This window comes from Alligator sinensis, unplaced genomic scaffold (assembly GCF_000455745.1).
Source record: "Alligator sinensis unplaced genomic scaffold, ASM45574v1 scaffold368_1, whole genome shotgun sequence".
In the NCBI taxonomy this organism is placed as follows: Eukaryota; Metazoa; Chordata; order Crocodylia; family Alligatoridae; genus Alligator; species Alligator sinensis.
The window spans coordinates 815,160-831,727 of record NW_005842025.1 but is presented as its reverse complement, the minus strand read 5'-3'; the positions used below and the strand labels follow the sequence as shown (position 1 = coordinate 831,727).

The window sequence follows — 16,568 nt, the reverse complement described above, 5'->3', positions numbered from 1 at the left end:
ATGAATGACACGGGCCCCCATGACTGGGGGAGCACGGTGGCAGCAGCAGCGGGAGTGCGGCAGCGGTAAGCAGGTTTGCTCCCGCAGCCACCGCTGGCACTGTCAGGCAGGGGTGCACCACCACACTCAGGGGGTGCATGTACACCCACATGCACCCCCCACACATCGCCCCTGTTGCTGCAGATGTTATACAGGGTGTAACCCAGGTTCACCCAAGGGTGTGCCCTATTCTCAATCAGATGGGATGGGTAGGCAGGAGGGGGTGCTGTGAGAGGGATGCCAGAATTGCAAGCAGATCCCTCTTTCCTATATAGAGTTAGCCCAAGCCCAAAGTTCTTAACTATATACAATTTATTGAGTTATAATATACATAAACATAAAACTAAATATCATATACATATATTTACACAGCGAACATTAACCGATAACCAAGGTCAAACCCTAAATAACACTATTTACCCATCGCAATAAAACAATTTCAGCAGCATCAACACCATACAACATCACAATACAACATTTCAATTACAAAAAATAAAGCGCAAACATGAACAGTCTTAATAATATCTATTCCTTAATATAGTCCCTGACCGATGGCAAGAGATAGTCCTCCTTCCAATGGGGTCCCTTGGGGGTGGGGGGTGTCCAGGAAGCACAAGGGGCCCCTCCCCTTAGGGCCTTGACTAGGTGGCGGGGGCTGCTCACCCAGCCCCTTCTCTGGGTTTGCCCGCTTCAAATGTCTTTCCCCTGTGGGACCCAAGGGCCCAATGACTCACACTCCCTCAGGTGGTGGTGGTCAGGGCGCAGCTCAATGGGGTCTCCTCTGCTGGAACACCTCTCCAGGCTTCTCCCGCACCGCTGGGTTCCTCCCCACCCTGTACCCTGCTCTGGGCACCGAGGGCTCAGCTCCCCTCAGCTGCTGCACCACTGCTGCTGGCTCCTGGGTGCTGGGCCTCAAGCTACACCACTACTATTTCCCTGTGGCCTGGCTTGGCACTGAGGGCTCTTTTAGCACAGGCCAGGCCCTTCAGGCTCCAGCCGTCTGTCCTTATGCTGGGTGGCTAACCCAAGTGCCTCCACTGCTCTTGTGCAACGCTTGCATACCTCCCTGCCCAGCTGCCTGCTGGGGTTAAACACAATGATGTCTGAGCTGCTCTCTCACCACTCCAAAGGCTCTGGCCTGTGTGCCACCCTGTGCACTGTGGGACCTGGACGCTTGCCAGGAGATGGGGACTGAGTCGTCTCACTGTGGCCCCCAAGGCCCTTGCCCTGTGCACTGCCCCATGCACTGTATGGCCCGCTGGCCCTCCAGGGTTGCAGGCTTGAGCTGCTGCTTGCAACTTCCAAAGCCTGGGCTCCATGCACTGAACCACACACTGTGATGGGCCCGAGTGGTGTCACACCACTCCCAGGGCCAGGTCTCTGCGCACCGTCCCTGTGCGCCGTCAACAGCCCGAGCAGTCTTGCACCGCTCCCAAGGCTGCTCCTCCAGTGTTGGCTTCAGGAGCCTTGGGCCTATTGCTGGTCTGCTGGACCTGCAAAGTGCAGTCTTCAATCAGGTCCAGGGGCTTCTCGCATCCCTGCCCCCCAAAACAGAGGCAGGGCAAGCCCCACACAGCTGTTACCTGATTGGTGGAAATGTTCCACCAATCCGAAGTGTTCTTCTCCAAGCTGGGCTTGTTAGGCAACAGAAGTGTGCCCGCCACAAGGGCATATCAAGGGAGGAAATGAAGAGGATGAGTTATAAGCAGGGATCCAGGTTCTCCATTCACCACAGAAAACATGGATTTTCCCCTTTCAAGGAGAAAAATGTGGATTTCCCCCTTTTAAGGAGAAAGTAATGGATTTTCCCCTTTAAAGGACAAAAACATGGGTTTCCCCTCGCAGGCTGGCAGAGTTCTAGACTGCAAGGAGCTGCTTGCAGCTGGTGGAGCAGGAGGAGGGGAGGTGGCTCCATGTGCATTTGCGTGCATACATATGCAGGTGGCAGCCAGGCAGCAAGGAGAACAGCTCCCTCCAGGTAAGTCTGGGGGGTAAGAGGGGAAGGATTGAGGCTCCCACAGTGAGGGAGGGAGGGAGAGAGATGGGCAGGGCTGGGGGCATTGCCCAGCCAGGGCGGTGCCTGGGGCCCAAGTCCAGAGCAGAAATGCAGAGCCCATGTGGAAAGTGGGACAGAGCCATGGGCAGCTTGTCTGGGGAATGGTTGGAGGCCAGCTTTCCGCTGGTTCACACTCTGGGGGGGCAGTACTGGGGGGCACATGTCTCCCAGATTTGTGCACCAGGCAGGGGTAGATGCAGGCTGCCCACTATGGGCTCGGGGCTCTCTGCCCTGCTCCTCTCCCCCCAGGGGCTTCCACGGCCCAGTGGGCAGGACCCCATGTGGCAGGGCTGAGCAGGGCAGGGAAGCTCACTACAGTGGCAGTGGCATGGACTTGTGCCCCTTGCTGCTGCCAGGATGCACCAAGCTTCCCCACCCGGCTCTTCCCTGCTATGCTGGGTCCCGCCTGCTGAGCTGTGGAGGCCCCTGGGGGGGAGGGCAGCAGGGTGGGGCCCCCCAAGCCTGCAGTGAGCAACCTGCATCTCCTTCCCACCACCACACGGGCTCTGCTTTAGTTGCACCACCCACAAAGGAGGGGGAGCTGGAGCCGGACTATGCACTCCACTTAGACTGCAGCAGATGCCACTTCCTGCAAGTGGCAGCTGGGGCTCAGACACTGCTGGGGAGGGTGGGGGGCAGGAGGCTATGGGCCCTGGTCTGGTAGCCCTGGCAGCTGAGGGCCCCCTCCAGCAGGCCTGTGTGGGTAGGGGTGTGTGGGTCATGAGTAAGGGGCATCAGCAGGGCTGGGGGGGCATTAATAGGCTGTGGGCTGGAGAGTGAGAGGCACTGACACTGCCAGGGGGCGGTGGGTTGAGAGTGAGGGGCACCTGAGGGCTGGGGGTGGCAGGTTGAGAGTGAGGAGCACCTGAGGGCTGGGGGTGGTGGGTTGGGAGTGAGGGGCACCAGTAGGGCGGTGTGGGATGAGGGGCTGAGAGTCAGGAGTGAGGGGCACTGGCATGATCGGGGTAGGACATCGACATATCAGGGCTGCTCAATGTCACAAAGCAGTTGGGGGAAGAATTCCCACAGCTGGACCTACATCCTAGTGAGCAAAGGTGGCAGGGCTAGCTCTGATTTTGCATGATAAAAAAACCCCAAATCAAATGACAAAATATATAGGCATTTAGAATGTATTTTATTTTAATGATTGAGGCACTCATAGGCTTCCAAATTGCTTTTAAATTGTAAAGATATCAATAAAACATTGTGTTCAACTGATACCTATATATATATAGCCGTGTTTCATTTTAATCATGGAAAAACACAAATTTTGGAGCTTTTAATCAGAGAAGGGGGAGGGAATCAGAGAATTTTCCCTTTTAAAAACAGATAAAATCAGGATCCCTGGTTTTGAGGCACAGCTAGAGCATCCCTGTGCTCAGCTGTCCAGCAGCCAAACCATAAGTTAGGACAACTCTAAGGTGTCTCTAATTTACATGGAGGACTAGGCATCTTTTTTCCACACTGTTGGGCTGAGCACAGTAACTGAAAATCAAGCCTTGCTGCTAAGGCACATTGCACTTGAGCTTTGAGAACGTGTGCCCTGCAGGGGTATCAGCCCAGTACTGACTGAGCTCCCAGCAACAAAGTAGACTACCACATGTGATGCTATCTGGGGACTAGCTGTTTCAAGAACTTAAAGGGGTTTGTATATGCATGTGTGAGAGTTGTCTGAATGGACTCTAGGTGCTTTGAGGCCAGTATCTTATGCTTAGGAAAAACACTAATGCCATACTGCGTTACATTAATAGGAGCGTTACCAGCAGATCAAGGGAAGTGATTATTCCCCTCTATTCAGCACTGGTGAGGACTCATCTGGAGTACTGTGTCCAGTTTTGGGTCCCCCACTACAGAAAGGAAATGGACAAATTGGAGAGAGCCCAGCAGAGGGCAACAAAAATGGTTAGGGAACTGAGGAATGGTTAGGGGACTTCTGAGGAAAGGTTGAGGGAACTGGGCTTATTTAGTCTCCAGAAGAGAAGACTCTGGGGGAATTTAACAGCAGCCTTCAACTCCCTGAAGAGGGGTTTGAAAGGGGATGGAGCTAGACTGTTCTTAGAGGTGACAGATGGCAGAACAAGGAACAATGGTCTCAAGTTGCAGCAAGGGAAGTTTAGGTTAGATATTAGGAACAACTTTCTCACTAGGAAGGTAGTAAAGCACTGGAACAGGTTATCCAGGGAGGTTGTGGGATCTCCATCCTTGGAAGTTTTTAAGACCCTGCTAGACAAAACCTTGGCTAAAAAATCTAGTTTGGGATGGTCCTGCTGTGAGCAGGGTCTGGACTAGATGACCTCCTGAAGTCCCTTCCAACCCTAATTTTCTTTGATTCTATGATCTTTCTTGCTATTGGTCTGTAAAGTGCTGGCACTTTTTGCCACATCATCCATAACACCATCAAAATACTCCAGAACTCACAACTTAAGTGGGTTGGTGTTACAGGGCCTGGCCTCAAATGTGTAGCATGTTGCTTGTGATACATTAGCAAATCAAAAAATAGACCCAAAATTGTGCGACTGGCATAACTCAGACTGTGGATGTCCACAACAAATCATTCACAACCTGCAGAGCAAGAATCATTTCCTCAAGAGATTTGTAGTTAGTTGGGGATAGATGTTAAATACAAGAATTTGGCAATTTGTTTTCAGGCAACTAGCAAACAGCAAAAGTAGGTGGAGTCCATGAAACAAATGCTTAATTGTAAACTGTTTGCTCATCTCTGATAATGGAGTAGCTGAATACATTAGACAAATGGGATAGCCTTGGAATAAAGCCTCTGCAACCCTAATTCAGTGATTATCAAAGTAAGTGTCATGATCCCAAACCACAGTGCCAGGACACACACGAATGGGGTTTTGGGCCTCACTGAATTATTAATTCTTCTTAGTTCAAAATTACCAAGCATGCCCCTAATTAACAGGGAGTGGTTCTTTATTATGCCTCAACTGCTCTGGGATAATTGTGTGTCTGCTATTGCCCTGCAGTAAACCTCATCCAGGGGTAAGCTGCTTCAGTGTGGCTCTCACCAGGTGGTAAGACCAGGCACATGAACAGCAGAAACTGTTTACTGAGTAATATGTCTATCTGACTAAGTGGGATTGTGACTCGAAAATGTTTGGGGAACCATTGTCTTAAATGGAGCTTCAACGGCACATAATGATTTTGTCTGGAATGGTTCAAGGCCTTGAGTGTGATTGGACTAGGTGACCTCCTGAGTTTCCTTCAGCTCCATCCTAGGTCTTCTATGAATGCATAGGCAGCAGTTATAGTCTGAAAGGTTTGCGGAAAAGGCACTTAAGAGGGGACAGGATAGCAGTCTTCAAATACTTGAAGAGCTGCCATAAAGAAGAGGGAAAGCACCTTTTCTCTCTTGCTGCAAAGAGGAGGACATGGATGGAAGTTGCAGCAAAGTAAACTTAGGTTGGATATCTAGATAAACATCTTCACTTAAAACAGGGAGGCAGTGGAATAGATTGCCTAGGGAAGCTGTGGGCTTACCATGAGTGGAGGTGTTCAAAAAGAGACTGGACAGTCACTGGTCAGGGATAATCTAGGTGTAGCTATGCCTAAATTGTACCATGGGTTTTTCATATGCTTCTGGGTTTTGCTAGTTGCCTCCCCTGCTCCACCCCCTCCCCTCCCACACACACACATAGGTGTTAAAAACACCCTAAACCATCCCAGAGGCATTGGGTGTTGGCTATAGCCAAGGTTGGAGACTTTGACTTGGGTGTGCCAATGCTCCTGCTGGGACCAAAGCCAGAGTTCCTAGTTCTGGGTCAGACTGATCACCATATTTGCAGTCAGGAAGAATTTGTACCCCTTGGTCAGATGGGGGTTTTTGCCTTCCTCTGTAGTGGGGGGTGTGGCCCCCTACCCAGGACCTCTTGAGCGTATTTTGACAACATTTTATATAAGTAGGATATTGGCTGGTATGGTTCCCCTGCTTTACCTGTGGCAGGTTATGGTGTTAGGTCTATGTTGTGTCAGGGTTGACAGTAGTTTTATGTAGAGTTTAGATTATGGTTGTATGGGATGGTTTGGATAGGGAAGGGGGTTGGACTAAATGACCTCTGGAGGTCGCTTCCAGCCCTACTTCTCTATGACTCTATGACATAAGAAAGAAAAAAAATAGAGAGAGGGCTGGCAGGTAGATGGGACAAAAGAAAGAATAAGATACGCACAATTGTTCAGCAACAACATTCCCAGTTCATCTGCTGTCTGCCTTGCATCTTCTCAGAAGTCCAGCAGGGATGGAGTTAATGTTAAATGCACAGCTCTGACATCTGAAACTACCTTTAGTGTCACTGCCTAACTCATCTCCCAGCTGGAATCATAACACATCTCATACATTATACATCAGATACAACACAGCTTCATTCCATGACATTTCTGCATGGGTTCCCCCTCTTGCATTATTCTCACAGGCAGTACTGTAAGGATAGCCCCTGGAGGGTCCTGTCAGTGAAAGCATTTCTTCCTCTCCATCAGTAGCATCTGCTCCCAGCCCCTTGGGCTTGTCTCTCCAAGTTTCCCAACAAGCTGGATGTGCACTGAAGCTGCGTAAAAGCATCAGCTTCTCTAATACCTGGTGTTTGTAACAAGTTACAGCATTGGAGGTGAAGCTAAGTAAATGTCAATGTATTTAAATAGACAATTGTTATTCATATGTTAAGACATTGGTCCCCGATGGGTCAGACTGAGTTTTAGAGCTTTCCTGATGGGTACTAGCCTTTGCCTTACATTTTGCAGGGGATGGAGTATCAAAAGATAGTGCTTAAGCTGAGAGTTGTCAGGAGTCACTGACACTGCTTGTTTAAACAGAAAAATTCAACTTCTTTGGAAGTGTATTACTTCATGACCTGCCTGTTCACAGCCATATCTCAGGCAATGGTAAGGGACAGTAACATCTTCTGCTGAAGAAGTTTGTGGTTCAAGAAGAGTCTGGATAAGTATCAGTCAGGGGTGATTTAGGAGTAACATTCCTGCATTCATACAGGGAGTTGGACCAGGTGACCCCTGAGGTCCATACAGCCCCATAAGTCTGATTCTGTTTCTATTTACCTTTCATCTTAAAGGATGAACAAGATTCCACATCATCCCTCACTGAAGTGTAGTCACAGTGGGTGTGGAAGTCTGTTCACATGTCAGCACTCAGCGATTCAGGGCAAGGAAACTTGAAGAAAAATATTGCATCCAGTCGAGAACACAAAAACATTTTGGATACACAAGGTTCAGTTGCCTTACCTGGGATCTGGCTAACTTATCTAGTTCTGCAGAGTGCCATGAGGTCAGCAGTTGTGGGCTTCTCTGTGTGCAGCACACCTGAACAGCAACCTCTCCACAGATATGACACTGGAGCCTCACTTTACTACTGGCTCATGTGGAAGAATGACCCACAGCCAAGACCCTAGCACCATTCCCATAGTACCTGGTACATTAGCTGTGACAGATGTGGTACAGAGCCAGGTACAGTGAGCCAAAATACATAACGGACGTGTCTACATGTGCACATTTAATGTGCAATAACTGAAATTACTGCGCAGTGCAGGTGCATGTCTACACATGCATGCCTGTACTGTGCAGTAAATATGGTGATTTATGCTAACTTGAGTGTAAATGTGATACCTGCATCATGCAGGTATCAAATTTATGCCCGATTAGTTACTGCACAGTAACGCTATGTGTGTGGACTGACTTGGGACTAACTTTAGTCCCAAGTCAGTTCACACACAGTGTTAATGTGCTTTAGTGCCTGCACATGTAGATGCCAGCTGATTCCCACTTACTGCACAGTAATTTACTGAGCAGTAAATTTAAGCTAACATAAATGCATGTGTAGACATGCCCAATGTGTATAAAGTGAGATTATCCTTCTTCAGAAGAGACCTGAGCCAACTGCAGTTAGATTTGAGACTCCCCTTCACTTCTCCTGCAGCTGAATTAGGTTCACATTCAGGAATAAGTAGGCACTGATATTTAAGACAAGTCTCCAGCTGTACCGTGCCCAGGAACAGTGTTGATTACCATGTCTCCTGGTGCATAGCCTGGGGGTGTCTGAACTGGGATATCAAGCAAGATTTATGGTCCTTCTGTACAATGTGCTGCATGCATGACAGGCAGGTTGAGCTAGGGACAAACCACAGCATTCGGGCACTATGAATTGCTGAAGGTCACTGTATCACCCCTACTGAACTCTTACGTTGCACCATTTACTTGCAAGAATTCCTGGTGCTGGGAAGCTTTTGGAGCTTTCTTCCTGGTACCAAACCTCCCACATGGATTCCTGTGGACTTCTCTCAGTATCAGGAAGCACTCAGGACATTCCTATGCTTAGAAAGCTATTTCTCTGTAGATCAGGCCTGCACCCACTCACCTTTGCTCATTAATCCCCTTCAGTCCCTGCTCTTCCCTTTAAAACATTTCCTTGTCATAACTTCTGGGCCCATGTGCAGTCTAGGGTGGCATAGGCAGCCCCTGTTTCTGCAGGAAAAAGTTGCTAGGTGGACTGCTATGTAGGTGATACACCCAGCCAACAGCCCTCCCAGCAACAGGGAAGCAGCCACATACACTCCCAGCATACACCATTGCCCAGACTGGATCTTCCTGTCAGTTTGGTGAATAATGGGCTTGATGAGGGACTGAGATCTTATTACTGCTGGTAGGAACTCTGACTTGTGGAAAAGGAAGCTTTTCATAGGGTGGCATGTACTAGTTTTGACAAAGCTAGACTTCCTGGTCAAAGGAAGACAGAGAGAGAAAGCTACCTATGCCAGAGTAGCTAGCAACCCAGGGGTGAGAGCACTCATCTGGGATATGGGGAAACCCAGGCTCAAATCCTTTCCCTAACATACTTAGATGAAGGACTTGGATTTGTTTTTGTACATCCCAGCTGGGTACTGTGGCTACCACGATAGTGGCTATTTTATGATTTGCAAGGGATTCTCATTTTCCACTTCAAAAGCCCTTGGGCTCATCCAGTGCAGATTGGGAAGCTGTTTGAAGTCTCCAAAACATTTGTGGGAAGGAAAGACTTTTCTGCCTAGGCCCAGTCTCCCCAGACACTGGCACCACTCCACTCTGAACTCTGCTAGTCAGCTATGATAGATTGCATCAATTAGAGGTGCCATATGCTCATTATCTCTGGGAGGACCCACTCCTGTCTTTAATCTAGTGGTTTGCTTCCTTGATTCTTCCTGGCTCTTAGGATATGGTCACACTGCAAGAGGTAGGGTTCTCTTAATCTAGGATATAACAGCAACTCACCTTCAACCCCAGATCCCCTTACAGGCTTAAACTCAAGGGGCCCCTACACATGTGCTGGACATCTGCTCTGATGTGTGCTAATTAGCATGCATTGTAGCAGAAATGATTAATTGAGTCTGCTGGACCACGTTAATTAATGTACTCCAGCAGCCTCCATGTCATGTCTATTCCACATCCTTGCACTTCAAAACGGTGGCGGGGACGCTTTAATTAAAGCTCATCAAATGAGCTTTAGCTGAAATGCCCCTGCTGGCATTTTGAAGCATAGGATGCTGAATACACATGATGCTGCAGGTGCTTTAATTAGAGCAGCTCTCAGAGCCACTCTAATTGAATCACCCCCCACTACCCGCACTGCAGAGCACGTGCATAGACGCCCAAACTGCTTATGTATGTTAAAATCCAAGTTGTCTTTTCAGTGCTATTTGAACCAGAATTAGTCAGCCTGGGATAAATGCAGCTTTCTGCATTGCAGACAAACCCTTGTAGTCTCAGGCGTGTCTGTGTACAGAGCCAATCTACATCTTGCAGCCTCTTCTCTCAGCATCTGTGGTATCTGCCCATTTCACTGGCTGTGGCATATCCACAGCCCCCATCAAGCTAAATAGGACTAGTCTCTTCCAGGTTGGTTTGAGGCTGTATGTGCAAGCCCACCCCACCCACCCCTGTGCTATCACTTCCTGCTCTATGGATCAGTAGCCCTTCACCAGCCCTAAGTTCACTGGTGACATGGCACCTGGCTGCCTTTATCACAGGGGCACTGGTGTAAGTACTCAACACTTCCCAGCCCTGGCTTCCAAGCTGATCAAGCCCAGTAGCCACACAATAATGAGCTCTACACTGTTCATTTTAATAGATTCACTAATAAATATTATAATTTATGCAGTGACTCATTTGGATCCTGGTTGCTATCATGGTGGAGCCTGACATATGTTAATTATCCCTGACACTGCTGCAGCTGGGATCAAGGCTAATTGACAACCTCACTCAGTTCTTCACTGGCCCAGCAGGCAGGAGTGTGCTAGGAGGGAATAAAAACAAATCAGTATGTGGAAGGGATTGTTGGTACCCAGAGCCTAGAATCTGGAAGGGAGAGGCACTGGGAAATGGGGCCCAACCTGTCATTCACAAAGCCACCAGGAGATGGCACAGTTGGAGATGGCCTTCCTCCTCCAAAGGGAAAGGAGGCCCCTCAGCAAACATATAGCTTTCCCCATACTTACGGTAACTGCATTTCCCATGGAAAGCAGGTGACACCTGATCTCTGGAACTACTGACTCCTCTAGGAGCTATGAAACAGTGAACAAAAGATTGTGCTTGCCAAAAATGAGTGGTCCTGGTCGAGCTGGAGGATTGCACAGACAATGGGACCACTTTGAAGCCAGCCAGACCAGCAGCGAGGGTGGTCACTATATTATACCCCCTAAAATTGGCACCCAGGGCTGGTGTCATGTCCCACTTGCCCACTCCTAGTTATACTGTTAGTCCAGGGGGCACATTTCTATCCTCTTACCTCACATGGGTATGCTTGTGATCTTATTCCACCCTGCTCAAGTCCCTGAAAAACAGTTAATACACTGTAATATGCTTTTTTTTCAGGGACTTGAGCAGGGTGGAATAAGATCACACTTAGCAGGGGTAGATTAAGAGTAATTGGTGCCATAGGCCCGGGGCCCTCCCCATGGCCTGGGGTCCCCCCCGACCTGCACCCTGCCCAGCAGCCATGAGCTCTATCCTCGGCTGATGCAGCGGGAACAGCGGCCGGAGCAGGAGTCGCGGCTGCCTCCGCCCACAGGTCTGTACTGGAGCTGCCACCAGGGTTACAGAGCCACTGCCCACCAGGCATGTGCAGCATGAACCGAGCTCCAGGGGTAGTCCCTTGCCCCACTGCAGCTCAGTCTGGCTGCAGTGATGCCTGGCAAATGGCGCCCAGCAGCCACGGCCCGCTGCGTTACACATGTTGGGACTGGTTCAGCTGCTGGTTTTGTCCGTGCCGAGGCAGGGGCACAGTTGACCTGGGCCCCTCTGCCTCATGTGTTAATCCCCCCATGACACATATGCACTTTTTAGGCTGAACAGAATCTGGCCTCAGGCCTGGGAATGGATGCTTACTTAACTTCCATGAGCACTACTCAGCAACATGTGAAACTCACAGTATACAAGAGATCTGGATTCCTTCCACTGGGGACTGATACAACAACTTGCAACTCTACTTTGATGGTGCTAGTGGTTGCTCTTGAGAGGTCATAAAAGCACCCTGAAATGTAGGGGCTCATATTCATCTCATTTATCAGGAGACAGGACAGTGACAAGGTGGGATTTTCCCAGCAACCAAATGTACATAGGACTGCTGGCAGAATCCAGGGAGCCCAGAAGAAAAAAAAGGGCTGGAGGGAAGGCAAAACTGGTGCTATGGCATGGAAAACCCTCCTTGGTTATATTCATCCAAGACTATGGGGTGTGGGGGGGCAGACAGAATACCCTGTTGGGATTGGAACTCTGCCATCATGCAACATGCATGCCCACCTGGAAGGCAACTTCCACGACCCCCTTGGGGCTGGCATATCTCATATTCTTTCAATGCAGTAATGACATTCTCTCTAAAACAAGGCGACTGCATCTCAGAACAAGCCCATACATTTAAATAGTGACTGCTCCTTTGCTGTGCCATCCACCTGACTGTTTGTTCTCCTTGTGGCAGTAACAGTGTGGCCCCTTCTCTTCGTAGGGGTCCTAGTAAGCAGCCCCTGGTGTAGGGGTCCAGTGGAGGGCAACGAAAATGGTGAGGGGGCTGGGGAACAGGACTTCTGAGGAAAGGCTGAGGGAACCGGGTTTGGTTTGCAGAAGATAAGACTGACGCAGGATTTAATAGCAGCCTTCAGCTACCTGAAGGGGGGTTTGAAAGAGGATGGAGCTAGACTGTTTTCAGTGGTGGTAGATGACAGAACAAAGAGCAACGGTCTAAAGTTGCAGCAAGGGAAGTTTAGGTTAGATATTAGGAAGAATTTTCTCACTAGGAGGGTAGTAAAACACTGGAACAGGTTACCAGAAAGGTTGTTGAATCTTCATATGTGGAGATTTTTAAGATCTGGCTAGACAAAGCCTTGGCTGGGATGATATAGTTGGGGATGGTCCTGCTTTGAGCAGGGGGTTGGAGTAGATGACCTCCTGATGTCCCTTCCAACATTAATTTTCTATGATTCTATTTTTAGGTAGTCCATAAGGAGTACCTTTACCTTGCCTTCAGACTAACACAGCTAATTACCTCTCCCTGTTTTCTTCATTAGGGTTGCTTCAGTGTGCTGCAATCAAGCAGTGTTGATTGGGGGACACTGGGAAATTAGATGAGATCAAGCTCATGAAAAGCATGTTGAGTTCCATTATGTGTAATTACATGTGTAGTTCCAGGAAGGATTCAGGTGTCTAGAGCTTGGTGGCTACTTTGCAGTTAGAAGCCAAACCCATTAAGTGTGGCTGCAGTACACACTGCATAAAGCTGGTGTGGATTCCTATGGTGGATGGATTCCTGCAGAACTTGACTGAATAAGCCCTCAGTGCCCAGACACGAACTAAATATTCCACATCTCATAAGTGGCAAACTAGGAGAGGATCCTTTGGAAACTAACTTTCAGGGGGTGTTAACCTGGCTGAAGCAGCCCAGGCTGAAGCAGCAGGAGGATAAAGATAACCAGAAAAATCTTTGGCTAGCTGATTTATGATTGTCCAGAAGGATTTGACTGGGGAACAGGGAGGGTTCCTCACAGATTTGAAATAACTCCTTCAATCCCTACAGAGCAGGGCTGTCCAACCAGCTGGAGATGGCACAGAGGTGTGCACACACAGTGATTCCAGCAGGCAGTAAACAGCACATTCTGGAAGGCCCTATAGTACAGGGAGCTGGGAGTAAGGGGGAGTATCTACACTGGCTAGTACTATGGAAGAAAAAGACTTGGGGGGCATCATTGACCACAAGATGAACATGAGCCTGCAATGCGATACTGCGGCTGGTAAGCGACCAAAACCCTGGCTTGCATCCATAGATGCTTCTCAAGCAGATCCTGGGACGTCATTCTCCCATTGTACTCGGCCTTGGTGAGGCTGCAGCTGGAGTACTGCGTCCAGTTTTGGGCTCCACAATTCAAAAAGGATGTGGAGAAGCTTGAGAGGGTCCAGAGAAGAGCCATGCGCATGCTCAGAGGTCAGGAAAACAGACCTTACAACGACAGGCTGAGAGCTACAAGGCTCTTTAGCCTGGAAAAGCACAGGCTCAGGGGTGATCTGATGGCCACCTATAAGTTTATCAGGGGTGACCATCGGTATCTGGGGGAACATTTGTTCACCAGAGCACCCCAAGGGATGACGAGGTCGAATGGTTATAAACTACTGCAAGACCGTTTCAGGCTGAACATCAGGCTTGATGCCTACCTGACTGGGGTCAACTGAGCCCAGTTTTCCTCCTGCCCAGGCAGGGGGTCAGACTTGAAGAGCTACAAGGTCCCTTCCGACCCTACTTCTATGATATGATTCTATAAGGAAGAATTCCGAGCCCCTGAGGTCTGGAACAGCCTGCCATCAGAGGTGGTTCAAGCACCTACATTGAACACCTTCAAGAAAAAATTGGATGCTTATCTTGCTGGGATCCTATGACCCCAGCTGACTTCCTGCCCTTTGGGCGGGGGGCTAGACTCGATGATCTTCCGAGGTCCCTTCCAGCCCTAATGTCTATGAAATCTATGAAATCTCTGTCAGTTCTGCAATTGGAAGGCTCTGTCCATACACACTGCAGTGTAGGAATGTTGCTTCTTGTAAGCAGTTTAGTGGCAGTCAAGTCCAGGCCTCTGACAGCAGCATTGTACATAGTTTTAAAATGTACAACCAAGTACAAACACAGCCTGTGTTTAAAGCCAAGCAGGCACTGATGTTACCAATTGATCCACCAGAAATGTTCATGTCCACCAAGAACGAGGCACAGCTCCAAGTCAAAATTCATTTATTAGTAGTGAGGATCAAGGTCATTCCTGGTTTCCCTCACAGCCCATTTCAGCAACAACCTGGTGGGGGAGGAGAGGAAGCAAGTCCACATGGGAAAGGAGCATAGGCTAAAAACAGGTGTCAGGTTTATCTGTTGTCCCATGGTTTGACTCGCATCAATACAGGCATAGGACAGTCATTTACACATGCAATGTGAACTTCCATTAACTTGAATTAGCCCCAGTTGTTGAGGGGAGAGGGGTTATTTCAGTAAATCACAGGCTCCTAAAGTGAGACAATGGGCCTGTTGGTCAGTGGAATCCCAGAATAAAATGCTTTGTCCCAGAAGAAATCTGAGGTCTGTTTTAAGCCATACTTCCCTCTCCTGGAGGCCTCCAGTGAACAGTGCAGAAGTGAAGCTATTTCTTCCACTACTGAAAGAACTACTCCAGTGTTTTACATCTACAGCACTGGTGCCAAACATGTTGGTTTCAGGAGGCATGCTGCAGGCTTGCACTGACTGCTGTAAAATAGCATAGGCTTATTTAAAAAAAAAATCTAACTGTGCAGATGCTTTTAAGTGGCATCGAGAAAGGACTTTTTGGTTTCATCTTACTGTTATTAATGAACCATTTCCAAGTTCCAGGCTTAGAGTCTAACTGCAAATCAGCAGCTGCCATCTTAAGAGCTGTCTCAGGCTGCATTAAAATGGGTTAACTACAAACTGTACTTTGTAGGGAGAACTCTATGGACTGTAGATCACATCTGCCTTAGCATCAAGTGAAGCTGAGAAGGAGCCAGTCACACTTGTCTTTGGCCTACATCCCCATGGAAAGACAGGTCACAAGGAAACCACATTTGCAGTAAGGCCTGTCATTGTAAATATCCCAGAGAACATGGGTGGTGTTAGCAAAGGCTGTGAGGCTGTGTGCTGGTCTGTAGATGTGTCTCTAGGTAGTGCTCCCTCTGGCGTTATTCAGGGACGGTATTAGAGAGCCTACTGATTGATGTTTCAGCATGGCATTGGCTCCTCCAGCTTTTCATCAGCTCATTCTGATGATGAGTGACAATGGCAGTGCTATGTTGGCAGCAGCAGTGAGGTTGGCTGCAGGGTGATGGGCAGAGGTGAAAGTACTTTGCAGCTCTGGCATGTCAGGGAAAACTGCAAAAACAAAACTGAGCAACCTGCAGATGGTTGGGCTGGTAAACATACTGCCCCCTTTTACACTGGTTGGATTTCTGCAGCACTGGCACCTCCAGGTAAAAGGGTTCACTATTCACAGCCTTGTCTTCCTGGCCATTTACCAGGCAGCCCTCACACAGGCAGTAGGCTTCCACTATCTTCTGAGGGTATCGGTTGGGGTCTTCGCTCACTCTGTTAAAACAAAGAGAATTTGAAACTTGGTCCTAGTAAAACAGAGCGCTTATTCAGGCACCTCAGTTAGGGGCTGCCAAAGCCATTCAAGAATGATTAATAATGCAGCTCTGCATTTGTCCAGTGCCACCATGTTAGGAGCAACAACAGAATCCAGAGGTCAATCCCTGCCCTGCTCTCCAGACTAAGAGAGCTCTAGCTTACAAGAATGGGAACAGAGGCACAGAGAAGGGCAGAGTGCCCTCTCACACCAACAAATAACAGGTCAGAACTATCTAAGTGAACACTATATAAAGGAGTTATAGCTTGGCTGCTCCACCTCTGCATCCAGAACTATAAGCATCAAGAGGATGTCCATCTGAGGTGCAGCCAGATAGCCAAGGAGACATCAACACTAGCATTCAGCTTCTCTACAGAGCATGGCCCTTTAATATTTAAGACAAAGGAAATGCAAATCCACATCCCAGTGAATGAGAGCTGGAGGGTTTCCAAGATCTGAAGTCCAGTGACATGGCCTTATATTCAGAGTTGCTGAGACAGTCTTTGCTCCTCTATCAGCAGCTTACCTGTATGACCAGGGTGAGGTACTCTTGTCCTGGAGACGGGAAGAGGTCTGGTTGACATTTACAGGGCATGCCTTCAGTTCCTCATCAGGCAAAACCTCATCTGTTTGAGCCAATAAGCTAGCACCAGAAGCAAGATAGGGGTTCAGTATGGATTCTAGCTCTGCATCTGAAGGTTCCTGGCAGGGGACGTGGGCACTGAATGTGTGGCGAAAGACTAAGCATAGCAGAACTTGAGCTGTCACTTTTACCTGGGGAGCAAACATATATGGAAGAGATAGAAATTTAGGGGAAAGAG

The 16,568-nt window shown here is 48.7% G+C and overlaps 1 protein-coding gene across 2 annotated transcripts in view; it reads right to left on the bottom strand.

Annotated features, from left to right (window-relative positions):
- Window positions 1-14,345: 14,345 nt before the first annotated feature.
- LOC102377557 (interleukin-17D-like) overlaps window positions 14,346-16,568 on the bottom strand; it is a 13,642-nt gene continuing 11,419 nt past the window's right edge. For both annotated transcript variants that reach the window (XM_006022240.2, XM_006022241.2), the window contains 2 exons: window positions 16,274-16,521; window positions 14,346-15,707 (listed from right to left, as the gene is read on the bottom strand). In XM_006022240.2, coding sequence (XP_006022302.1) covers window positions 15,485-15,707; window positions 16,274-16,521 — 471 coding nt within the window. In that variant the 3' untranslated portion in view covers window positions 14,346-15,484. The remainder of the gene's footprint in view (window positions 15,708-16,273; window positions 16,522-16,568) is intronic.